The 26,355-nt window shown below is 46.1% G+C and overlaps 1 protein-coding gene across 19 annotated transcripts in view; it reads right to left on the bottom strand.

Annotated features, from left to right (window-relative positions):
- Positions 1 to 24,519, bottom strand: part of LOC130204862 (formin-binding protein 1) — a 61,176-nt gene extending 36,657 nt beyond the window's left edge. For 6 of the 19 annotated variants that reach the window (XR_008833805.1, XR_008833808.1, XR_008833810.1 and 3 more), the window contains exons 1-2: positions 10,442 to 10,649; positions 3,274 to 3,389 (exon numbers count right to left, since the gene is read on the bottom strand). Coding sequence is in view for 2 of the 19 variants with exons in the window: in XM_056431820.1 (XP_056287795.1) it covers positions 3,274 to 3,389; positions 10,442 to 10,582 (257 nt within the window). In the remaining 17 variants the exon portion in view is untranslated. Of the gene's footprint in view, positions 1 to 3,273; positions 3,390 to 5,346; positions 5,429 to 10,441; positions 10,653 to 24,212 lie in introns of those variants that run through there. The other 13 variants (XR_008833807.1, XR_008833806.1, XR_008833809.1 and 10 more) reach the window with 7 other exon arrangements.
- Between the last annotated feature and the right edge of the window lie 1,836 nt (positions 24,520 to 26,355).

Genomic DNA, 26,355 nt, shown 5'->3' with positions numbered 1-26,355 from the left:
ACACATTGATAATATCTAATAGAGAGCCGCCAATTAAAGGCAAAATGTCTTTAAGTAGCCTCGTCGGGATGGGGTCCAAGAGACAGGTAGACGTGTTAGAGTAGAAACCGTTGAAGATAATTGGTCACGGTTGATGGGAGAAAAGCCCTCCAAATATACACCAGGGCATACAGCGGTTTCAGAGCCGATAGACGACGTTCAAATGGTGAGGAGTGAAGGCCATGTCATGTAGAGCAGTGGTTCTCCAATGGGGGACGTGAAGGTCCTCTAGGGCGACGTGAAGGTCCTCTAGGGCAGGGGTTCCCAACCCCTGGGCCGCGGCCCGGTACCGGTCCGCGGCTTGGTTGGAACCGGGCCGCGGAAAAATTTTAATCAGTCGGAAAAATATATTATTTTGAAAAAGGAGCGGATCCACCCGTGTGTACGTCTGAGCCGCGTTCAGGAGTCTTAAAGTTCGGGTTTATCGCTGCAGGCGAGTCTCACGCGCCGAACCCTCTGCTGGCGGCACATTTCAGTGACAAAGAATCTTAAAACATATTCAACCTGCTCAATGAATTCTGTCACTTCAGGGAAATGACAACTGTTTTCAAGTTGGCCGATAAAGTCGCTGCTGTGTGGGCGAGTGAACAGCGGAATATTCTACATGTTTCAGACGTTGACCGGGTGGAAGAGGCTTTTAAAAGAGTTTGAGCGGTACTCCAACCACAAACGACCCGACTGCAAAAGAATAGACCTGCAACCCATTTGTAAACAAACCCACCCGGTGAATCGAGCCCGTCCGAGCTAGAAGAAAATGTGTTGGAGATGCAAAGGACGGTGGCCTTAAGGGACATTTCACACAACAACTCTGCCGGTGTTCTAATGACAGCGACCAGAACTCGGTTAGGAGCAGCGGACCAAACACACGTCTGTGTCGCCGTCTCCATCAGCGGCTCGTTGCAGGTAAACAAGCGCACGGCTCACACTAATTCGGCGTAATGATGAGTTGTAGTTTTGGCACTTCATGCCCTTCGTATAATTGTATGACGTCATATTTATTACGTCATTTATATTGCCGGTCCGTGAAAATAATTTCTGACACGGAACCGGTCCGTGGCTCAAAAAAGGTTGGGGACCGCTGCTCTAGGGGGTACGTGAAGGTCCTCTATAGGGGGGACGTGAAGGTCCTCTAGGGGGGATGTGAAGGCCCTCTATATGGGGTACGTGAAGGTCCTCTAGGGGGGACGTGAAGGTCCTCTAGGGCGACGTAAAGGTCCTCTAGGGGTACGTGAAGGTCCTCTATAGGGGGGACGTGAAGGCCCTCTATAGGGGGGACGTGAAGGTCCTCTAGGGGGGACGTGAAGGCCCTCTATAGGGGGTACATGAAGGTCCTCTAGGGGGGATGTGAAGGCCCTCTATAGGGGGGACGTGAAGGTCCTCTAGGGGGGACGTGAAGGCCCTCTATAGGGGGTACATGAAGGTCCTCTAGGGGGGACGTGAAGGCCCTCTATAGGGGGTACATGAAGGTCCTCTAGGGGGGACGTGAAGGCCCTCTATAGGGGGTACATGAAGGTCCTCTAGGGGGGACGTGAAGGCCCTCTATAGGGGGGACGTGAAGGTCCTCTATATGGGGGACGTGAAGGTCCTCTAGGGGGGACGTGAAGGCCCTCTATAGGGGGTACATGAAGGTCCTCTAGGGGGGACGTGAAGGCCCTCTATAGGGGGTACATGAAGGTCCTCTAGGGTGGACGTCAAGGCCCTCTATAGGTGGGACGTGAAGGTCCTCTATATGGGGTACGTGAAGGTCCTCTAGGGGGTACGTGAAGGTCCTCTAGGGCGACGTAAAGGTCCTCTAGGGGTACGTGAAGGTCCTCTATAGGGGGGACGTGAAGGCCCTCTATAGGGGGGACGTGAAGGTCCTCTAGGGGGTACGTGAAGGTCCTCTAGGGGGACCTTATTTATTGATACGCTGCGTTACGAGTTAAAAGGTCTAAAAGCAGGAGGTGAGAGAAAAGATACCGTTACTTTATTAGATTTCTTCTTGGTTTTAAATGTCCCCAAGTAGATTGAACAGCCGAATGAGCTGAAGTGGTTTAAAACAACAACAACAACAACAACAAAAGGGATGATTAGTCCTGAGATGAGGCCGAGGATCGCCACGGCAACGGGGCGCTAAAAACACAGGAAAGCCCTCTGACTCAGGCTATCCTGTCAGTACGGACTAATTTCCTCATTTCAGCCTTTTTTTCTGTGTGTGTGTGTGCGTAGGTGTGTGTGTGTGACAGCGGGTCCTCTGTGTAAGCACATTGACTGAAAACATCCGCACCATCTGTGGAGCTCAAGTTCAGTGGAAGCCAATTTGCCCCGCCCCCCCTCCCCCCTTAAACATACTGTACACACAGACGCTGACTAATTTAATTATGGGATGTTTTGTATGACTTGAAATGCAAAATCTGTGAGTGTGTATGTTTTGGGGGGATTATGTCATTTTTCAGCGGCCTGGTGAAAGAGGCGTGTTTACACTTCCATGTTTATCTCTTAATAATTAATTCTCACAATGTTTCTGAGATGCAAAGAAGAAGAAGAAGAGAAATAACTTCTGTTAATTATGTGTTAATAAGTGTGATAAGGCTCCCGGGGGCCTGGATGTAACCACAGAGTGCTGAGGCCTGGAGAGGATCTGTTGCTATGTGAATGGATTGGGGGGGGGGGCAATGCTTAAAGCATTAGCCATATTGCCAGGCCTCTTTAAAGATCAGGATCAGGGATGTGTGTGTGTGGGGGGGGATCTCCGACTGTGATGGGATGCATGAGGAGTTAAGAGATCCTCTCGGTGCAGGGCTGCTGCACCAAGAGAGTGTGTGTGTGTGTGTGTGTGTGTGTGTGTGTGTGTGTGTGTGTGTGTGTGTGTGGAGGGGGGGAGGTTAGATAGAGAGAATAGGAGGGGGCGGGCCCACACTTGCAGTTGGTGGAAAATAAAAGAAGAGAAGAAAAAAAAAAAATCTGGGTCAGACCTGCGGGTTTGATAGTGCTGATACTTTACTCGTCTCTATGGAAACACAAGCTCCGCCCCCCCACACACACACACACACACACACACACATACACAACCTCACTTCCTCTTGCCTGAAGCAGAAGCCGGCAACAGCAGCACACGAGAGAGAGAATAGAAATGGCTGTTCTATTTAGCTCCTACACATGCATTAGTATGAGCCTCCCTGTCCAGAGGGAGGTCAGAGGTCACGGTCAGCTACAGGACTAGCTGGGGAGGGTTCGGTCTCACGGAGCACTCACCTAATCTGTTTGGCATAGTTGGTTTCGATCTCCGATCTCTCCTTCACGAATTTGGTGTACTTCTCCACGAATTCGATGCCCCACTGCGTGTGCTTCTCCAAGTTGTCAAACTGATCCTGCAGAGAGGAAAGAGAGGGGGAACAGATCAAATCACCAGATCAAATCACCAGATTAAATCACCAGATTAAATCACTGGAATACAAAGGAGATGGCAATCAGAGGAATGCTGAGAGGGAATCATCAGGGGAAGACGGTGTATTGTGTGTCTATAGTATCTCTTGAACTCCTGAGCATCCTCTTGAAGTCACGGAGGCTGTGTGTGTGTGTGTGTGTGTGTGTGTGTGTGTGTGTGTGTGTGTGTGTGTGTGTGTGTGTGTGTGTGTGTGTGCAGCCGAGTTCACCGTCAAAACAGACGGTAACCAAACACAGCTGCCGGAGCTGAACTCTGTATTAATGATCTCCACAGGACTGGTGAGGGGAAAAAATGAGGCTCCAGTTGGCTGAGGTCAAGTCTTGAAAGACAGAGCCGAGAGCACGTGCAATGAACACACACACACACACACACACTTCCAAACTGATCCGCCTCGCAACGAATGCGGCTGTAAGCTAGCCAGATGAACCGAGAAGCGAAGCACCTTGGTGTGACTCCAGCAGTCCCCCATCCTGACCTCGGACAGCCGCCGGCGCCTCTACAGCCGGAGTGTCGGGAGACGGTCGTGTGTTCTACGAGCTAACAGAGCTAACAGAGCTAACGGAGCTAACAGCGCGACGCGGCGCTACGATGCTTTAGTGATCGAGTGCATCTCTAAAGCATCTCCAGAAGAAACAGGAAGTGGTTGTGGTGAGTTTGAGAGTTAGATTCAGCCTGCACGATTATGCACTCTTAAAGAGACCTTTTGTTCAATAGCTGTATCTCTATTGTATCTATATTCTCTTTCTGTTGTATCTCTGTTGTATCTCTATCGTAGCTCTCTGTAGATAGATAGATAGATAGATATATACTTTATTAATCCCCAAGGGGAAATTTGTCGTGACAGTAGCAGCAGCACACAAGAGTAAAAACAAAACACAAAATGTAAGAAACAGGGATGAAAGATATAGAAGTATACAAGTAAAATAAAAGTAAAATACAAAACAAAATATATATGTAAATATACAACACACATGCATACACAACACACAACACTGACAAATCAAATACACAAAATATTAAATATAGACAGAGTGCAAAAAGCAAAGTGTGTGTATGAGTGCAGAGCTAATGAAATGCAATGTGTGTGTATGTGTGTAGTGCAAACAAATGAGATGTGTGAAGTGCAGATCAACACTATGATCTGGCAAGAGGTGAACTGTTATAGAGCCTCATAGCCGCCGGCAGGAATGTTCTCCTGTATCTGTCCTTGTGGCAGCGGAGCGTGAGGAGACGTTTGGAGAAAGTACTCCTCTGTCCCTGTAGGAGGTGGTGGAGAGGGTGGTCCGGGTTGTCCAATATGGACACAAGTCTATCTGTAGTAGTTGTAGTATCTTTGTTATATCTCTGTCATTTCTCTGTAGTATCTCTGTGTATCTTTATCGTATCTCTGTTATATCTCTGTCATATCTACAGCCTCAGACTCCTTTTTTTAAGCAGCGTTTGCAAATTGAAGGTCTCCCGATTGAAGCACTCAGGCACAAACACAGAGGACTTTGAATGGGGGGGCAGGGGGGCTCCATTGTTAGGCTGTTTCAATGAGCCATCACTCAACAGCAAGCCACTCAACGGGGGAACGGCGAGATAAAAGACCAACAATGGGACATTTTAAGTAACGAGGAGAGACTCCTCGGCCCCGTGGCCCCGACCAGCCACAAGCTGCTCTGCCCCTTTAAGGACAAATAAATAAAACAAGCATTATTATCTTCATCACCATTATCTATATCACCGTGGGCACCAAACATTCCTGGAAACAAAACAGACGACAATTGGCACACACGTCACTACACACACACACACACACACACACACACTCTGTCTCTCTCCAGCACACACCCACACACACACACACACACGCCTTCACACCACATAACTCCGATTACCCTTTTCTGCAGGGGCAACATCTTCTCCAGCGTGTCTCCGTGTGGAATGCGTCCCCTTTTGAAATACCCAAATCCAGAATAATGTCCATCAAAAAGTGCACCTCCTCCTCCTCCTACTCCTCCTCCTCCTTCTCCCCCCCACCCCTCTCCCCCTGAGGCAACACAACAACAAAAACAGGCCTTTAGGGTTAGGTCAGAGAGGGCATCCACAAGACCATTTCCAAGGTGACTGAAGCTCGGATTAGTGTCCGGGGTTTTATGGAACGGCGCCCGCTAACCCCCCCGCCCCCGCCCCCCCCCCCCTTCGCCGCTCGCCACGCAACAACAAAGAGCTGAACGGTCCACAGCGAGGAATCCAGAGGATCCCGGAGAGCAGGAGAGGAGAGCAGCTCGGTGCACCGGCTGCCTCTCTGGGACTGACGGCTAACGCTCCATCAGGCGTGAGGTGGAGGAGTGGGATGGGAGAGGAAGGGGGAGGAGGAGGGGGAGAAATGTGAGGAGAGGCGGGATTACAGGGGAGGGGATTCATTTTAAAGGAGGGGGAGATCCTCCTGTTTACTCAGGGTTCATCCACATGTTGACCAATGGGTGTCCAGACTCTAAACTTAATGTCCATGGACAAACATCGTGTAATAAAGTGAGAACATGTCGTATTTAAACTAACAATGAGAATAACAAAACATATAGTAATTAACGTTAAAATGACTCAAATGAATGAGAGAATAATTTAGATTAAAAGAATTAACATGATAGATAGAGAGAGATAGAGGGGGGAGATAGGGAGAGGGTGAAGGAGGGAGAGAGAGAGAGGGGGAAGAAAGAGAAAGAGAGGGGGGGAAAAGAGAAGAGAGAGAAGAGCTCATAGGCTTAAATTAAGAGCGTCATTCTTTTTTAAAGCATATTAAATTATTCAAAACTCAGCGTAAATGAACATGTGGATATAACACATGTCCAGGACTTTTCCAGGCTTGGAAATAACCTTTTTAAAATTCCATGATTTTTCCAGGTGTTTCCTACGAACCCCGATAATATATCTAAAATATAATAAAATGTTTCTCCGGATAAAAAAGGTGACGTCCGGCCGCCGGTCGGCTCCGACCTTGTGACCTTGTGATGGATCCAAAGTAAAATGGAAATAAAACCAGAGCGAAGCGATTCTCTCTCTCTAATAGGAAAGATTAATAAATGATGACTCTGAGTGGGGCGGGTATCAAAGACAACAACACGCGAGCGGGAACCGGATATCTTTTGGGTTTTTCGTTGTTGGGCGGACGAAAAAAAAGATATTTAATATGTTTTATTTGACTGTGATTTCTTTCTCACGCTCATGTTGTTGCATGTGTGTTGTTATTCAGGCCTCGTGTGGTTTATACGCATATGTCCACGATATCTACTAATAATAATACCATTGTACATACAAGCACTTTTCACCAGCTTCTGTATCGTGTATTCTTTTATATTTTGTTCTTTCTTATTATAGTGTTGTTTCTAAACTGTTGACTCTGAGCCCTGTTGAGTCTCCAATGTCTGGACTGATGGTCTACAGCACAAATAGCAAATACAAACTGGAATTGAATATTGAATAATGTCCCACTGGACCTCATGAAAGAACTTTTAACCAGAAAATTAAATAAAGATCCGTCACATGCTTTGTTGTTGTTGTTTTGCCGTTTTTATCCAAAGAAGATGAATTCCCTCGCTGCTCTCAGCAGGAAAAGATGAATTCAAAAACTTCCAGTTGCTTGCTTCGTGAACGTCAAACACAGATACATTTCAAAAAATTATTTTCACGCCTTTTACTTTGAAACTTCTGCAGCGACCGAAGAAGATGACGTATTTATGAACTCTCTGCATGTGTTCATTAATCAGAAAATTTAAACAAATCCTAGTGCCTGGTCCTCTCAGTTAAAGAACCCCCCCCCCCCAAACACACACACACACACACACACACACAACACACACACTTAAGACTAATAACTCCGACTTCCACTCTGTCATCTGCGGCCTGTGACACCCGACCTTGTTCCTACAGGATGGATTGGGGGGGGGGGGAAACCAGCCCCTCTCTGCTTATTTTTTTTAAAGGACATAATCCCCACATGCCGGGACGCATGTCCTATCGCGGTGGAACAGGAAGGCAAAGAAACGGAACAGCGCGGGATAAATATTGTATTTTTTCTTCTTCATCGTGCAGGAAATGTGAAACGAGATCAAACGGAGAACAAAGGAGAGACAAACTAAATACGTCGGCCGCCTGCCCGCCTGTGTGCTGCAACACAAACACGCCTGTTGAAGGGTCGGCCTCCCGAACCCGACCGCTGGTGGAGATTATCGGCCTGTTTAATCTCATTTTATGCACATTATTCAGCGATGCCTGCGTCGCTTTCCTCTCTACTCGACGTAGACGAAGCCGAACACGAGCTCGTTTTGCTCCCATGTCCTCTAGAAGTAATAACGAATACATTTAAACTGAATAAAAATGAACTAGCACAGACGTTGGGATCTAAAAACTGGATTTTCACGCCTTTTACTTTGAAAAATCTGCAGCAACCGATGAAGATGATGTATTTATGAACTCTCTGCATGTTCAAGATTCAATTTGCCTTTTTTCCTATAGACCACAGGTGTCAAACACGAGGCCCGTGGGCCGAATGCGGCCCACCACGTCATTTTATGTGGCCCCTGACGGCTTGAAAGACACATGATCACCTTTATATCCTGTGCTTTTATTTTGAAGGTTTCAAATGAAATGTTATAATATTAGAGAAATGTCCTTGTGTACAATATCTCCACACTTGAATGAACAATAATCAAATGCAAAGAGAGTTATTTATATGTTCAGGAGTAGTTTATACAGAGTTTCAGGTACACCGGCCCTTTAAGAGGCGGCCATGATGCTGATGTGGCCCTCGGTAGACCAACGGTTTAGAAATAACACTATAATAAGAAAGAAAAAATATAAAATCAAAAAGAAAGGTGCTAATATGTACCGTTGTGGATGCAGTTTTAAATTAGAGATATTAATAATTTGTCACATATTGCACATGATAAGTGTAATGAGGTATGAGCATGTGTTCAAATTAGAAGTAGAAAAAAACCACCTAGTGCGTGACCCTGAATGCCACAATAAAAGCATGGCGCTTAATGGGTGGATGTGCAGAAAAAAGTAAATAAAAAAAAAATAAAAACATCTGGCATCGTCTCCGCTTCAGGAAAAAGGAACGACGGGATCCCGGAGCGAGTTTTGAAGACGCGCCCCTCTTCATTTCCTGCTTCGCCAATTCTGCAGAGGTCGCCGCGACGATCAATGCCGCCAATAAAAACACAAGAGATGGAGGAGGGAGTCGCTGCCTATGAACTTTGAACCCATCGGCTCCCCTGAAAAGGTACCGAACTTATTTAATGTAACGAGAATTGTTATAATTCATGAATCAGAATTAGTGAAATATACAAATGTAATTGTTGAGACAGATGTGTCGTCAATGTGGCGTCCAGATGTTATGAAGGAGGCTCTAACAGATGGAGGCCCGGTAGGTTCTGGATGTATGGAACCTTTAATCGGCTTATTATAAACGTGAACTCATTTAAAATATACATATGATTCTGTTTATCTCCAGTGTGCAGGTTGTGTTGGATATGAGTGTTAGAAGAAGAAGAAGAAGAAGAAGAAGAAGAAGAAGAAGAAGCGACAACATGATTGAAAGCTCTGACGCGTCAGACGTTCAGACGTCAGAGCGAAAGGAAGAGAGGAGGAGAGGAGGAGAGGAAGAGGTTCTGACAAGGCCACCAACCGGCCTTCTTCTTCTTCTCATTTTTCTTCTTCTTCTTCTCCATCTTTTCCTTCTTCTTCTCCTCATTCTCCTAATTCTCCTCCTCCTCCGTCTTCTCCTCATCTTTCTTTTCATTTTCCTTCTACTTCTCCTCCTACTTCTTCTTCTCCTCCATCTTCTCCTTCTCCTTCTTCTCCTTCTCTTCTCCTCCTTCTCCTTCTCCTCCTCCTCCATCTAACCACCCACCCCTCACAGTGACTTTGAGTCCATATTGAACCCTGTGTGTGTGTGTGTGTGTGTGCGTGTGTGTTGATCATGTGACGTCCTCTGAGCCAATCGTCAGTGTTTAATCCTCTTGACTCACAGAACACATGGTGAACATGAATGAGTTATTGAGTTATTACAGGGCAGAAACCCTCAAACTGCGGAACGAAGAACGCCTCATTCAAAAAGGTCTCGAGGTCTTGATTATCATCACACACACACACACACAGCCCGATTGTTCTCTTCAAAAACACTTGCCCTGCCTCGTTGAATAAAGCAAAGCTGCAGAAAGTGATGCCCTTTGCTCTCGAGTTGTTACAGTAATTATCCAGTACTTCTTACTGCTGACCATAGCAGAGCCTCTCGGCCGTGGGCGGCGAGCAGCAAGAGCTATTATTTGCGGGAGATGCCAAACCCTCAAAACACACACCGCGCTTTGTGCAAGAGGAGCGGGGCGGAACAATGCCTCCATAGCCCGGTGTGACACCCCCACCTCTCCCTTGGACAGTGGCCTAACCCGGTGTGACCCCACTCTCCCTCCCCTGGACAGTGGCCTCACCCTAAACCAAGACCGATGGTCACGTGCTTGACTACACACTCAATAGCTGCACTCAGCAAGCTATATTTCTCTTTCTCTGGGTTATTAAACGTCGGGTGAATGTATATCTTACGCGCATGCGCTCACGCTGCCTGCGTTCTGCGCAGACTCGCAGCAGCTGTTGCGGGGTGCTGGGTGACCCAACAGTGTTGAAAGAGCTCTTGTTTGCATACCACGCTGGGCAGTATTTATAGAAACAACGTATTCGGCCTCTGCCGGGGCTGAGATGGGTCGTTTATATACGCGCGCGTGCGCCATGTCCATAAAACATGCCCCCCCCGTGCATGCTTGTGCACGACCCTCACACACACACACCCCACAGTGTTACGCCACAGTTGTGTGTGTGTGTGAGTCGCCGGCGCCAGGAAACGCGTCGCGCTGCGGTGAGTCACCGTGAACCGGAAGCGGGTGCGCATGTGCTCTCTCCGTCGCTCATCCGCGCGCGCGCAGTCAGTCAACTCACGTCGCTCGTCGTCTTCATCTCCAGCAGCACCTGCAGGTACTCATCGCACGGGCTCGGCTCGCGCGCCTCCCTCTCCTCCCGCCCCTCCGTGGCGCGCGCGCTGTCGAGGAAAAGCCAAAACTCGCTTCGGCGGCGCAACATTGTGTCGAAAAAGTAGACCCCCCTAAAAACACGCGCACAGGTGAGTACGCTATGACGTCATATCCTGCACATCCAGGGACGTGCTCGCGGATGCAGGAGCGAAAGGTGAAATAAAGAGAGGCGACGACGGGAATACAGCAAACGGGATTAAATTATGTTAATCTGATTACTACTTTAACGAGCCAATGGGAGGCCGCCGTCCTGTGGATTCCCCCCCCCCCCCCCACACACACACACACACACACACACACACATTAGCCATTGTTCTTGGTGTTTCTTCATGTTGCAGGATAAGGCTCTTTACATCTTACATAACGCATTCTGCAGGAATGAATGTAAGACGTTGAATTTAATGACAGATAACCACAAAGAGACACTTTATACGCGCCTGACTGTATATATGTATATATATATATATATATACATACATATACATATATGTGTGTGTCTGCAACAGGCCATGGATGGAGAAGTGACTCGGTGTCGGTGTGGTTGACCTGATGTTTGTATCTGCTATTAGTGAGGAAGTGTCCATTGATCCGTGTGTGTGTGTGTGTGTGTGTGAGTCAATACTGCGGTACAGATGTGAGTCGTCTCTGAATTAAAGGTCTCAGGTAAGGTGGTAAAGCCGCTTAAAGCAACTAAAACGTACCTTTTCAACACGTATTTTGTTTTTAATCCTTTAAAAACACAAATCTGAGGGATCTGTATAATCAGTTTTAGTGAAAACATAAAGTATAGGTCTACGTTTGGTATGCACGCCTTCATGATGTCAAGCGTTAAATGTAAAAAGACATTTTATTTACATGGCGCATTTAAATTTCATCACAATAATTACTACATAGGTAAGATGTAACTTGAGTTACACGCGTGTGTTATTAAAATGAACTCGACTGGATGTTGTTTTTTTATGTTTAAAAACACGTGAAAACCCAAAATATAAGTGTACGTTTGGTATAGTAGGAATATATATATAGTTTTTGACTGTAAAAAGAAATGTTAATCATGTAAATCACACAATATTTATTTACTCTATAGGCCGCGTCACACGTAAAAGAGATAACCTCAAAACTGTTTGTTGTTGTTTGTTTGCATGTGACGCAACATGTGTTTACTTTAAACTGCGTGTTCGCCAACATGAGAACGAGCAGCATAATAATGCAAAATGTCCTTTAGTTCCCCGTTGTGCGGTAGCTAAACGTTGACCCCCCCCCCCCCCCTCCTCTCAGATAGTATGGCCCACTCCCTGCAGGAGGTTCAGGTGAAGCTCTTGTTATGAACATACACGGTTTCTTGCAAAGAATTGTCAAAACACAACTTTTCTTTCACGATGACTGTACTGCGTGGCCAATGAGGTCGCCGTGGACCTCGAGCGGGAAACAACACAAACAAACAGCGGCAGCCTGTAATTAAGCCCGCTGGGGTTTTAAATGAGAGGGCGAGCATATTTCATTCCACACTTAGGCCCGGCCGCGTGACTTCCGCCCATGAATAGATCTTCCTCTTTGACTGTTGGTGTCGTATAGGGCTGCAACTAACGATTATTTTGATAATCGATTAATCGGTTGATTATTTTATCGATTAATCGATTAATCGGATAAAAAAACAAAAAAACTTTAATTTTCAACCCTTTATTCAAAACAGGGTCCGTACGGTCATGGAAAACCTGGAAAAGTCATGGAATTTTTAAATGGCTATTAGCAGGCCTATAAAAGTAATTGAAAAAAATAAAATCCCAAAATATTTGGAAAAGTAATGCAAATTTGTTTCATTCAAATGTTAATTTACACGGTATATATACGGTATGCTTTGGAATTCTCATTGTTATTTTAAATACTACATCTTCTCACTTTGTCACGTATAGACAGAGTTTTCACAAAATGTTTAATCATGGAAATTTGGTTTAAAGTCATGGAAAGGTCCTGGAGACCCACTGGTCACCATGGTGATGAACCCGTCACAAACAGACTGATAGCTCTCCTCTCCTGAGCAGTGGTCCCCATGTGGCCCCCTGAACAATATCAGAGACGCGTTCCGATTTATTATTTTTTTCACCTGGCCCGCTGCCGTTGAGATTGCAGTGAGACGTGGAAAAAATGTGAAGTGGTGCTCTTCGCAACAAAACATCTTTGATGAGACGTGTCTCGGCCAATCAGCGTTCAGATGTCCACAGCGTTTGAGAAGTTAGGTTAGCTTGAATGTTAGCCCGCTACATCTGCTGCTGTCACGCTGCACGGTGCAGCGATACTAACAAAGTACCCGTACGTTAAACACGATGTGATTTAGCATATTTTTAGTATCGATACTTCATTAAAAGAGCGCACGATCAGAGCTCACGCAATGCTCCGCTCCGTGAAATGTCTGCACGTGCAGCGCACACAGCGAGTAGCGTTGTGGCTTATCTCCGTTGCCTTTCTCCGTGGAAAAATATTTTCCGCTATCCGCCACGGAATAAATAACCACGTTTTCTACGTTATACTCTTGTGGAAATGCCACACACGTCGTGACATGTAGCGCCCTGGTGTCTGGGTTCATAACGTCACCCGGAGGCGCACTTAGCTCCGTGAATGTCTCCGACGACGTGAATGACTTCCGCATCCAGCGCCACGTGAGCAGCAGCAGCCAATTAGATTCATCAACAGAGGAGCAGCTCAGCGCTGATTGGCTGTCACAACGCAGCTTTCTGTCCTCTCCCTCCGCTCTTGTTTCCCCTGTGCCGCTCTGCGCTCCGTGACTTATTGAGCGCCGTAATAATCGCGCGACACAACGAATCGATAATGAAATTCGTTGCCAACTATTTTAATAATCTATTTTTATCGATTCGTTGTTGCAGCCCTAGTGTCGTATATGACTAATATATACTACATCAAAAGTTTGAGGTCACGTAGAAATGTCCTTATTTTCAAAGCAGTGTTTTTGTCAATGAAGATAACATTAAATGAATCATAAGTCCTCTCACTACATAGTTAATGTATAAATGACTATTCTCTGGTGTTTAATGAAGTCTACAGAGGTGTGTAGAGGCCCATCTCCAGTGTTCTAATGGTACATTGTGTTATCGCCTTAGAAGACTAGCGGAGGGGTAGAAAAGATGATTGACAGCCCTAATTTATATATAGATAGATATATATATAGCAGGGCTCTCAAGTCTCACGCATTGAGCGTGAGACTCACGCATTTCGGTCTTAACTCACGCACTCCCGCCACACATCGTATTTCTCACGCTGAAAATAACTCTCGGCTCTTGAATGTTTTAATGCAGGGGTGCTCAATATGTCGATACTGACGTGCTAATGCTAACGGCTAACTGCTCCGCCCCTTCACACGATCACGACTGAGGACTCGTGTTGCTCAACTTTAGATTATTTAAAAAAAATCTTATGTTGACCTCAAACCACATATCAGGCATCTAACTGAACTCACCAGGAAAAAAAGACAAATAAGAATAAAATGCAAATAAATTCTCACTTACAGATGTTCAGGACTAATTATGTAGAATAAGAAAACACTTTTAAGGAAACCGTCTCCCGTGTTGCCTGTCTGAGCTCCTCGGACGCTTCTATCCTCTTTCCACCTGTCAACAGCTCACAAATGACAACGCAAAAATCCACACTCCTATATTTGTCTCGCTGTACATAAATACTTTGGCCGTGTCCCCAAACCATCTGAACCATCTCTCCGCTGTTAGTGGTTTTCCTCTTCGCTGACAGTCTTTCTGGCGTTGCAGCTCTTTCCCCTCCACCCCGACGCGCCTCCTCTCAGGAGGAGTGAAGACGAGCACTTAAGAGACGGCCCGCAGGAAGCTCATCTTCTTTTTTCTTCTTCAAGATTTCGCAGTGCGTTACGAGCACTCGTCGTATTCTTTTTCCACCTTTTTTTGGGAGGGGGGGGGGGACAGAGAGGCGTGTGAACTTATTCACTTTGTTAGGAAGACAGAAACTTACCAAAGGAAGAGATGGATATCGTTTCAAAATGCCATCTGCTAATACGATCAAGCCTCTGTCTGGCTTCATTCACATCAATAAATGTCCACGAAAAAAAACACGAAGCACCCTGCAGACCGGAGGAGAGGAGGAGAGGAGGAGAGGAGGAGATGAGGAGGAGAGGAGAGGAGAGGCCTCGCGGCGCTCCGTCACGCCCTCGCAGCTTCCTGCAGCCCACGCAGACGCTCGATAACCACGACGACGTCGGCTTCGCTCTCCCAAAATCTAAGCTGAGGATAAGTACCTTTTAATTTCGGGTCCTTTGACACCCGTCACTCAGAAACAAAGGGCCAGTCGACGGAGACGGGGGGATGAGAGCAGAGAGAAGGGAAGCAACAAGTACGAAGAAAAGGAAATGTGAAGAGAGGCGGGAATGAGAGTGATGGTTTGTGTGTGTGTGTGTGTGTGTCTGCATTCATGCTGCAGCAAACATCTGTCTCATGCATTTTGCACTGCAGAGGTAAAAAAATAAATATATATATGTAAATATATTTATATATGTATATATTTATATATATATATTAAGATATATATTAATATAAATATAGATATCAAAATATGTATTGATATATATATATATCCACCGTTAACTGCAGCTATTAGACTGACGAACAACGGAAGAGGCGGCGGCTGAAGATTAGAGGCTGTGGCGGGAAGGATTGAGTCAGCTTCTCTCAGACCAGGGGACGTCACTTTTTGAAAAGCAATGTCCTCGAATGGAGCAGCCAGTCCAAAGCGAGACTGGGAAAACTGAAGTAAATACTACGTAAGCTCAAGTTTCAGGGGAGAGTCAGTTTGGGAGACAGCCATGATGAACAGGTTCCCCAAAAATTGAAGATAAAATACTGAAGCTCACCTGCTCAAAGGGTTCTCCATTAAAAAAAAATGATTTTGTTTTAATGCAATTCATCTGCACGGCTTACAAATGTCGGTGTGAATAGAGTAGCTCTCCCCCCCCCAGTCTGAGCCCGGCCCCCTCAGATGTGGATCCATTCATCACTGTTTTACAGTCGTGGAGCTTCAAAAGAAAGTATCGCTGAGTCAGCAGGTGGGGTTTTGGGAGGGGGGGGGGTGCGTATACGATTGAATGAGGGAGGGAGGGAGGGTGTGGGAGAGATGTATTCCCCCCCCCCCCTGACTTCAACACCATGACAGTAGGAAACAAACTAGCTCAGGTTTCAGCCCCTGGAAGTGCTCTGAATGTCAAGTGAACGGTGGGGGGGGGGGGGGTGGAGGGTGGAGGGAGGTGTTCGGGAGAGGGGGGTCTGAGCCAAGATGAGATACAAAAGCAGCGAGCACAGAGGAAGTCTCAGTCTCACACCGAGCTGCTTCGAGCCTCGATTACACAACCTGGAGATTCGCCCCTGATGCAGCTCGCTGCTGAGAACGCACGACTGAACACCCCCCCCCCCCCCAACACAGACTAGAAAACAAGTGGAGTTCAGAGACGACAACACCGAATAAGCAAAAAGTACGTGCCATTTGCAAGATGAAACTACAAGAGGTTTCAGGTTGGAGGGGGGAGGAGGGGGGGGGGCTTTCGGCCAATGCCGATGACCCCACGTGGGGTTGAACTCACCCTGAGCTGCTGCTCTCTCTGGAGAGTCCTCCCCTGGTCCATGTCCCCTCGACGGGCTCCGAGACGCGTTTGAGGTCCTCCAGGAAGCCCGTGAGCCTGAGCTTCAATCTAGTCGAACCGCACGAGAGAAGTGAAACGGTGGAGTAGCGTCATCGTGAAAAGGTGTGTGTGTGTGTGTGGTTCACAAATCCCCCTGGCCTGGGTCCAGGTCCAGGTCTGGCTGTGACACCCAAGCCCCCCCCTGAGAGGAAAATACGCAGACTCCCTCCAACACCAGCGCCACTAACTGGGTTTAGATCGGGTTATTTAGAGCGCCGTCGTTGTCAGTGAGAGGCTGAGAGTCAGTCAAGTGATGTGTGATGTCATAAAGATCTGTTTATGAATTATAATTTGTCTTTTTCCCCCGGACCCCCTTGTTCCAGAGTCACAAGTCACATGTTTCACCACATTCGACTTCCTCCTTCCTCGGGTTAGGCGAGGCACGTGACGCTGACGCCTTCACGCCACCCAGAACACAGCACGCCATTTGTTCTGGGAGCACCTTGTTGACGTCTATTCGACGCATCCCCGTTTGCAGGTTATGGGGAAGATGGCCGCCCACGGCCTCCTCTCGACTCTCCCTCGTGCAAAACTACGGGTTTTGGTTTTTTGTTGGTTTGTTTTTGCAAAACAGTGATCAGGTCGTAATTGTCATGGCAGAGAAACATTCCCAGAGTCTGTCTTTAGGTGAAGACTGTAATCAGCAGCATGATGTTGCACCGAAGGCATCCGGCATGTTGTACTGCCTCAAGAAACGAATGAAACACAGACTCAGCTCTGTGCAGTGAGATATATATATATATGTATATAGATAGATATGTATATATATATACATATCATATCTATATATACATATATATATCTATATATAGAGATATGTATATATATTTATATAGATATGTATATATATATTCATAAAGATATGTATATATATATACGTATATTATATATATACATGTATATATATATACGTGTATATTTATATAGATATGTATGTATATGTATATATATCTATAGAACTAGTCGTGCAACTAGGCCTCCGCAGTGAAATATTTATATAGATATGTATATATCTATATAAATATATATATATGTATATACATATATATAAATATTTATATATAGATATGTATATATTTAGGGCTGGGCAACGATTACAATTTTTAATCGTGATTAATCGCATGTTTTCCCTGATTAATCACGATTAATCGCATTTGTATTCGCAAAATCCAATAATTAATTCAAAAGTAGTGTATAGCGCACTTCTATTTAAATGTTCTGCCATATGAATGAAAGTGCCATGACATTTGTTGTCCCTGTTAGAGTGAGACACCAGAAAACACTTTCAGTGCAGTTTGTCAATTCCTAGAACGTGACACTTATATTAAATGTACTGCCATATGAACTAAAGTGCCATAAAATCTGTCAGGACATTGTCCAACGCACTGTTATGCAGAGACACTGTGACAGAACGCTGGAGGCTGAGCGCGAAGCAGGGACATGATCACAAGGCAGTTGTCTCGCAGCAGCGATCATATTTGGTGCACTATCTGTGCTCAGTGTGGTGACTTTATTTGACACATTCCACTGCTGTGCAACTTCAGTAAAGTGTCAGCAGAATGTCTCTCCTTTGTTTTCATCAGTCAGGGCATGTGAATGCAGCGCCCACTTCTCATCAAGATAATGCTCAGTCACTACGAGGTCATTGTGGTCACCGAGTGATGTCCAGTAGGGTGACCAGATTTAGGAGTTTATAGCACAAACAACAATGAACTAGTGGAGGCGGCAAGGTGCTCAGTGTTGCCAGATTGGAGATGGTGAAGTATCGTACCAAAGGCTCAAAATGATTGTATTTGGAGGATAATTATCGTGTATCTGGCAACCCTGAGATCGGTCGACCAATGACTGTTCTCTCTACAGTCAGCTCACGCAAGAAGGTGGAACGTAAGGGAGATACCATTTCCAAAACTTGTAAGGGGTAAATACTAGTTTATGAAAACCCAGAGAAACACAAATATCCGACGAAGCAAAATCCCGGACGTTTTTGGAATCCCTGCCGGACGCATTTTTTTAGGTCTCAAAAGCAGGACATGTCCGGGGAAAACCGGACGTCTGGTCACCCGATGGCCAGTCGTCCCCAGTGAGAGCAACAGGGTGCACGTTGTAAAGCTGTCTCTTTTGCAGTCCTCTCCTTTTCATACAGCTCGTGTATTCTCCGTGTGATGTGTGTCTTGAGGGCGTCTCATACCTGCCGTCATTCGTTGAGATTCTCCATGTTTGTTAAACCGCGAATGACTTTCTTTTCCGGTTCCGCAGCAATCAGTCGCAGACTTTTACAAAATAAAAGCCTGTGAGCAACACACTTTTACAAGAATAAAATAAATAATAAAACCTGCGTTAACGCGCGATAAAATAATTGTCGGCGTTAATTAATTGATGCGTTAACGCAAGATTAACGCGTTAACGTGCCCAGCCCTAGTATATATATATGTATATATATATATAAATGTATACATATATATATACATATAAGTCAAAGTCAAAGTCAGTTTTATTTGTCAATTTTCCATATGTGCAAACATACAGAAGATCGAAATTGCGTTTCTCTTCTGTCCAACATAAAGTGAATTGTGCAACATATAGACAACATAGAGTGCAAAAATAGTAAAAAACATGTGAACATATAGACAACATAAAGTGCATAGACAACATAAAGTGCAAAAATAGTAAGAAACATGTAAACATATAGACAACATAAATTGTGCTAGCAGCATTCAGACATGTGAGTCTGAAAGAGGACGGAGTGGGAGGATGGGGAGAGAGTTCAGCTTCCTGACAGCCTGGTGGATGAAGCTGTTGGACAGCCTGGTGGTGTGAGCCCGAGGCTCGGTACCTCCTCCCAGAGGGCAGGAGGCTGAAGAGACCGTGTGAGGGGTGGCAGGGTCACTCACAAGCGAGGTCGCTGGCGGGTGAGGCGGGTGTTGTATATGTCCTGCAGGGATGGGAGGGGGGGGAGTGAGGCACCCATGATCCTTCCAGCTGCCTTCACTATGCGCTGCAGGGCGTTCCTGCTGTGGTCTGTGCAGCTTCCGCCCACACAGTGATGCAGTTGGTCAGGATGCTCGATGGTGCCGCGTAGAAGGTGCACATGATGGATGGGGGCTCCTGCTTTCTTCAGTTTCCGGAGGAAGTAGAGGCGCCTCTGTGCTTTCTTTGCCAGCGATGTAGTGTTGGCTGTCCACGAGAGGTCCTCACTGATTTCCACCCCAGGAATTTGGTGCTGCTGACCTGCTCAATGTCCGCACCGCTGATCGTCAGTGGTGGGTGATGGGTGTGGCCTTTCCGGAAGTCAACAACGATCTCTTTGGTCTTGCTGTTGTTGAGCAGGAGGTTGTTGGCTCCGCACCACGTGGTCAGAAGGTTGACCTCCTCCTGTAGAGGGTCTCGTCATCCTTGGTGATGCGACCTATCAATGCTGTGTCGTCTGCAAACTTGACCATGTGATTGGTGCTGTAGCTGGTTTTGCAGTCGTGAGTCAGCAAGGTGAAGAGCAGGGGACTGAGCACACAGCCCTGAGGGGCCCCTGTGCTGAGTGTGATGCTGCTCGAGGTGTTGTTGCCGACACGTACTGCTTGTGGCCTGTCACTCAGGAAGTCCAGCAGCCAGTTACACAGCGAGGTGTTGAGCCCCAGCTGGTCAAGTTTGCAGATTAGTTGTTGTGGGATGATTGTGTTGAATGCTGAGCTAAAGTCTATGAACAGCATTCTTACATAGGAGTCTTTTTGTCCAGGTGGGTGAGGGCTGGGTGGAGAGCAGAGCAGATTGCATCCTCCGTGGACCGTTTGGCCCGGTATGCAAACTGGAAAGGGTCCAGAGTGGGGGGGAGAATGGATTTGATATGCGACATGACTAGTCGTTCAAAGCACTTCATGATTATGGGGGTCAGTGCCACTGGACGATAGTCGTTGAAGCAGGACGGAGTGGATTTCTTTGGCACAGGTATGATGGTGGTTACCTTGAAGCATGATGGAACAACAGCTTGTCTCAGAGAAGTATTAAAGACATCCGTGAAGACGCCCTTAAGCTCCTCTGCGCAGTCCTTCAGCACACGACCAGGGATGTTGTCTGGACCTGTTGCCTTGTGGGTGTTGATGGACGAGAGAGTCCTCTTCACGCTGGCAGCAGACAGGCACAGAACCTGATCATGGGGAGGGGGCGGAGTCTTGTGTGGACGAGTGCTGTTCTGTGCTTCAAACCGGGCAAAGAAGCTGTTGAGGTTGTTTAGCAGAGAGATGTTGCTGTCGCAGTTCTGTGGCGTGGGTTTATAGTCTGTGATGGTCTGAATGCCCCGCCACAGGCTGCGTGTGTCTCTGCTGTCTTTAAAGTGCCGGATTATCTTTTTTGTGTAGGAATTTTTTGCTTTCCTGATGCCGTGGGACAGGTTGGCTCTCGCTGTTTTCAGGTCCGTTTCATCCCCAACTCTGAAGACCCTATTTCTAGTCCTCAGCAGCCGATGGACTTCCCCTGTTAGCCACGGCTTCTGGTTAGCCCGAGTGGTGATGGTCTTTACATGGGTCACATCATCAATGCACTTGCTAATGTAAGAAGTAACAGTGTCTGTGTACTCCCAAATGTCTGTGTGGTCGTTGTATGTGGCTGCCTGTTGAAACATTCCCCAGTCTGTTGAGTCAAAGCAGTCTTGGAGAGCGCAGGAGGCCCCTCTGGCCACACCCGTACCTGCTTCAGAACCGGTCTGGAGGCTTTCACTCTGGGTCTGTATGCTGGCATTAGCATGAAGGTGATGTGGTCAGAGAGACCTATGTGGGGAGGGGAGGCCTTGTACGCTCCTTTGTGGGTTGTGTAGACCAGATCCAAAATGTTGTCTCCTCTTGTAGGGAAATCAACATGCTGGTGTAGTTTGGGAAGGACAGTCTTAAGGTTTGCATGGTTGAAATCTCCAGCAAAGATTGTGAAGCCGTCTGGGTGAGCCGCCAGTTGTTCGCTGATGGCCTGATACAGTTCACAAAGTGCCGCATTTCTATCACTGTTGTTGGAGGTCGGGGATGTAAACAGCGACTAGCAGAATCGCCGTGAATTCCTCGGCAGATAAAAAGGACGGCACCGTGCGATCATAAACTCCGCCAGTGGTGAGCAGTGTCTACATACCACGGCAGCGCCCCGGCACCATGCGTCCCGGATGTAAACACATACCCGCCGCGAAGTTTTCCCTCCATCAGCGAGGGCTCTGTCCGCCGGTAGCATGTTAGCTGCTCCAGTCTCACAGCAGAGTCGGGGATGTTGTCGTTTAGCCATGTTTCCGTGAAGATAAGCACACAGCAGTTCCTCACGTCTCGCTGCTCCGTCTGCAGCAGTCTAATGTGGTCCATTTTATTGTCCAAGGATCGCACATTAGCCATGATAATGGATGGTATGGCTGGACGAGTTGGCCTAGCCGCTAGCCTAGCTCGGGTTCCTCCGCGCTTGCCCCTCTTCTGCTTCCTCTCACAACGCTTGCGGCGCCTCCTTTCTGGGGGAGGAGTGGCAGTCGAGTCCGGTGTGGTCGGTGTGGTCGTAGGCCGGCGAAGTAATCCGTGCTCCGCGAGTGTTTCCGCTTGTTCAGCGTCCAGAGTGCCGTGTAGTTTGGTCCTGCCGATGGTTAACAGAACCTGGCGACTATATTTGGGTTCCGACGTAGACAGACGAGGCGAAGACGAACAATTTTTGGACGAACTTTTGCACAAACATTTAGAAACAGAACAAAACACCAGCCCTAGTATATATATATGTATATATATATATAAATGTATACATATATATATATACATATATATATCACTGCGGAGGTCTATAGTTGCACGACACCTCATGTCGTCTGTGACCTCACTTCCTGTTTGCGGTGCCCTCGTGTCGCAACATCAGATCTGTAATTTTAACCAAAAACTTTCCACATGTTTTTTTTTCTTTTCTCTGGTTGCACAAAACGAGACTTTGAAGACCAGAAAGTATTTTTGCGAGTGCGTAAACCTGCAGAATAACAATCGATGGTGAAACCCAGAGTTCTCGAGTTGAAGCGCCCTGAAAATAACTTCACACGACACCCCCCCCCCCCCCTCGCCCAGAATGCGAGCGTGGTGTGTAGGTTTTGATCTGGTTCTGCATGGAGAGACTCGTAAGCTGTGTGAACGCTGTCGACTGAGATTAAAGGAGCAAGTGTCTGGATGCCGGTCAGCCCTCTGAGAGCATCTGGTTGCAATACATTAGGTTCTCTGCAGTCTGTGTTTTTTTTTCTTTTTTTTTAAACGTTCAAATTTTTTCCAGACACATGAAAGCCTGCAGAAGGTCTCCGGGCTGCGTGTTCACACTGTGCTCTACTACCTGTGTTCCTCCCTCGAGCTGCAGTGGTAAAAAAGAAGTCTAAATACACCGACGTTCCCCGGAGGGAAGAGAAAAACGCAAGAATGTGGCGTGCTCGTGGTTTCCCTGTGAACTCTGGACCAGGTAAAATTACTGGAGAATTTAAGGAGTGCCGACCCCCGCCCCCCCCATCCTCCTTTTTTTATTTTCTTAGAAAGGAAGGGACATCCATGACTTAACTATCTCCAGGCCTTGTTGACCAAAAAAGGGGCGAGCTCATAATATTGACATTAGACTGCAGGGGGGGGGGGGCTGCAGTATTGTGATCAGGTGCTGAGGGGCCTCCTCCAGACTTCAAATGCAAACTCCATGTAGTAACTTGCAGGCATTACACTCTTGCATGTGTTTGCACTGACACACACACAACACACACAACACACACGTCAGATCACTTCCACAACAAACTAAAGAGCAGGAATTCCTCCCGTAGACAGCTGCTTATTATCAAGTCGTAAAAAAAAACCCACTCCAGTAATATGGATGTTCGCCGCCTAAAACACGTGGGGGGGGGGGGGTGAAGCAATCCTCGTGAAAGTGAATTTCAGTAAAAGAGTGACATCATCGCACAGGCATTTTTTGCAGGAAGGTCAGTCAGTGGGCTTCTACTCTTGTCTTTCTATTGTTGCTCACAAAGGGCCACATCACACATGATATATATATATATATTTATATATATATATATATATATTGACCCCTGCTGCCACCCCCCTCAGACGCCCCCCCTCATTTATATATATATATATATTTATATATATATATATATATATATATATATACATATTTATATATAAATATACATTTAAATTATATATACATATATATACATATTTATATATATATGGTTAACCTGAAGGTCCCTCTGGTTCTTAATATTGATAATATGTCACATGGTCAAATCTATTGATCTATATCTGATGCAAGTAGTTTATTTAGCCCCAAATTTGAAGTTGCGAATACAATTTTGAATGCCACAACCTCAACTTGAAAATATAATAAATATCAAAATAAATAGAAAATAAATATATATATTTATACAGCAAACTGTCACTTGTGAGTTGAGCTGCAGCTTGTTGTGCGTGCACGGACCAATGAGAGACTTCCTCAAAGCGCGTGCTCGTTGTTTCACCAAGCGTCACCAAAAAATATATATAAATAAGCAAGTGTCACTGCAGAAACACACTCACAGCTTGGAAACACTATAATGCGAGGGCGTGTATGTGTGCGCGTGCACGTGCATGTGTGTGTGCAAAGCGTGGTTTGAAACGCTCCAACGTGAACTAAAATGGTGAACGAGCTTAGATTTTCTCTTTCACACACACATAATATAAACACACACGCGCGCACTGTGCCAACCGTATACCGTTACACCGCGTTACACCGACGTAATTAACGCAAACGCAACGCGACGGATCGCCACTGCACACGAGCAGCCAGAGGCGGAACATCCGCAACGCGGTTGGTTCTCTAGCGGCGGAAAACACCGGGACGCCGCTGCGCCCGGTGGTCACGCGCACGTGGATGTGCGTGTGCGTGTGTGTGTGTTATCTGAGAACCGTTAGTTTCCACACCGGCTCCGTGGCACGGTGTGTCGGTCCGGGTGTAACGGGAGACTCACCCAGAGCTCGGACCCCCAGCTCATGGTTTCAGTCCGATGTCCTCGGAATAATCCACAACTCGTTCTTGGTGGGGTTTTTTCCGCGCGCGCGCACGCTCGTGGTGTATCGCCTCTTCCTCGTAACCGCCGAGTCACCGACACCGACACCGTCGTCTGTTTACAACCCCCAAAAAAAAAAAAAAAAAGGGCTCCTTCGTTTTTATTGAGTATTGATCTCCTCGAATCGACGTCTCATCCCGGGTGACGTCACGATGAACCAGAGAGCTGCTGCTTAATCTTTCAAACGGGAGAGTCTTCGCAATGTGCAGCGCGCGCGGGCACCCGCTCAGAGCCAATGACAGCTGCTCCTGCGCGCGCACCGGCATGAGGGGGAGAAAAGAGAGAGAGAGAGAGAGAGAGAGAGAGAGAGTGAGGGGGGGGGGTCAACTGGGTGTCCAATAAAGCCCTTTACAAGTATCACTCTATTCCTCGGGAGCTCGCACCAATGAGGATGCCGAGATGGGGTGGGGGGGCTGAGGGGGGCAGCGGGGGTCAAAAGGGTCACCACCCTCGGCAGATGTTTCATTGAAGAACCCCACGGGGCACGAGACCAACCACCGTATTCCCCTTCCTGCTGCCTTTGTCCCTATGACGTCACTGCGGACAACACCCCTGGACTCCATCACCGCTCACTCGGCGCCCTCTGCACGTGCACGCAGGAGGAGGAGGGTGCTGCGTTGAAGGGTGCAGAGTTAAGAAAATTGTTCACGCGCAACGGGCATCCCAAAGCTACCCCAATTCGAGGCCCCCCGTAATGTATCCCACCACTATTTAACAACAAGTTGAGCAACGTGTTTACTTTATAGCTTCTTTGCATCCTTATGTTCTTAAGTTTCTCCATCTTTATATTTAAGAAAATACAATAAAATAATTTAAACAAAAATAAATAGGTCATTAACTGTAACCGTTTAGAGACACAAACTGATGTTTTAGATGGCTAACTGATGGTTATTATTATTATTATTATTATTATTATCATCACATGGATTAATCACGTGAATCATATCTGCATAACGTTTAATAGAAGTCCATTTCATTGTCAATCCAATGGCCATGTTGTTACAACGACACTGTCATCTAGTGGTCAAATAGTATACTACAGGGGAGAGGCCTATCAGAGAAGCCAAAGTAAAACATTATTTAGATCATAATTAATTAACTAGCTCATCACAAGTAACTGTTGACGGTTCTCACAGTGTGCTGGTGTTCTGGAATGTTGCATCACTTACTGACACACACTTGTTGTATTAGTTATTATTAGCCATATAAATTGTCAGTGGTTAAAACACATTAGTATCCAGCAGGGACTATTTTATGGTATCCACAAGTTTTCGTTTTATTGAATTTCTGCCCATGCATTGTTGTGCAGCTACAAAATATAATACACATGATGCACTTAAAGCTGTTGGGTTATAATTACCCAGCAGGACCAAACATTTACCAGAACTACATGAAATCAGAATGCACAGACAAGGAATTAGACATGGTGAAAGGTGCATAATAATAAACATATAAAACAATAAAATACAAATAATACACCTTTTTTTGGATACAAAAATAATAATAGATAATATTATTTTTAAATGATAAAAAAATAAAAATAACATACAGTTTAAAATAATAATTCTAAATGAATAGCAATAAATAAATTACAAAATAAAATGAATGATACAACATAAACAACATATAATATAAAATACAAAACAAAATACAAAACAATGATACATATGGTAAACAACAAACTGATAACATACTTGAGAACAAGTATATATTATAAAATTAAAGTGCCAAGTGTATTTAGGCTGGACTCAAACGGGCCCTGAAGAACCATTTAGTATAAATCACCTTCAACTATACATCTCTGTGGACCACATTGCATTGGACCAAATATTTTGAGAAAATTATAAAATTTAAAACATTCTTCCAGGCAACCATTTGTTTCTACACATTATCACATTGCAGATAACCTTAAAAACATGAATCAAGATGGATGAAGTAAATATGTGTTAAGTAAATCACGGATTGTGCCTTTAACATGACGTCATTTGAAGTATACAACGTTAGTTCACCAGCAGGGGGAGCTCGAGAGCTTCACGGCCGGTGT

This window comes from Pseudoliparis swirei, chromosome 15 (genome assembly GCF_029220125.1).
Source record: "Pseudoliparis swirei isolate HS2019 ecotype Mariana Trench chromosome 15, NWPU_hadal_v1, whole genome shotgun sequence".
NCBI classification, from domain to species: domain Eukaryota; kingdom Metazoa; phylum Chordata; class Actinopteri; order Perciformes; family Liparidae; genus Pseudoliparis; species Pseudoliparis swirei.
The sequence above is the reverse complement of the archived record's forward strand: the minus strand, read 5'-3'. Positions and strand labels throughout refer to the sequence as shown.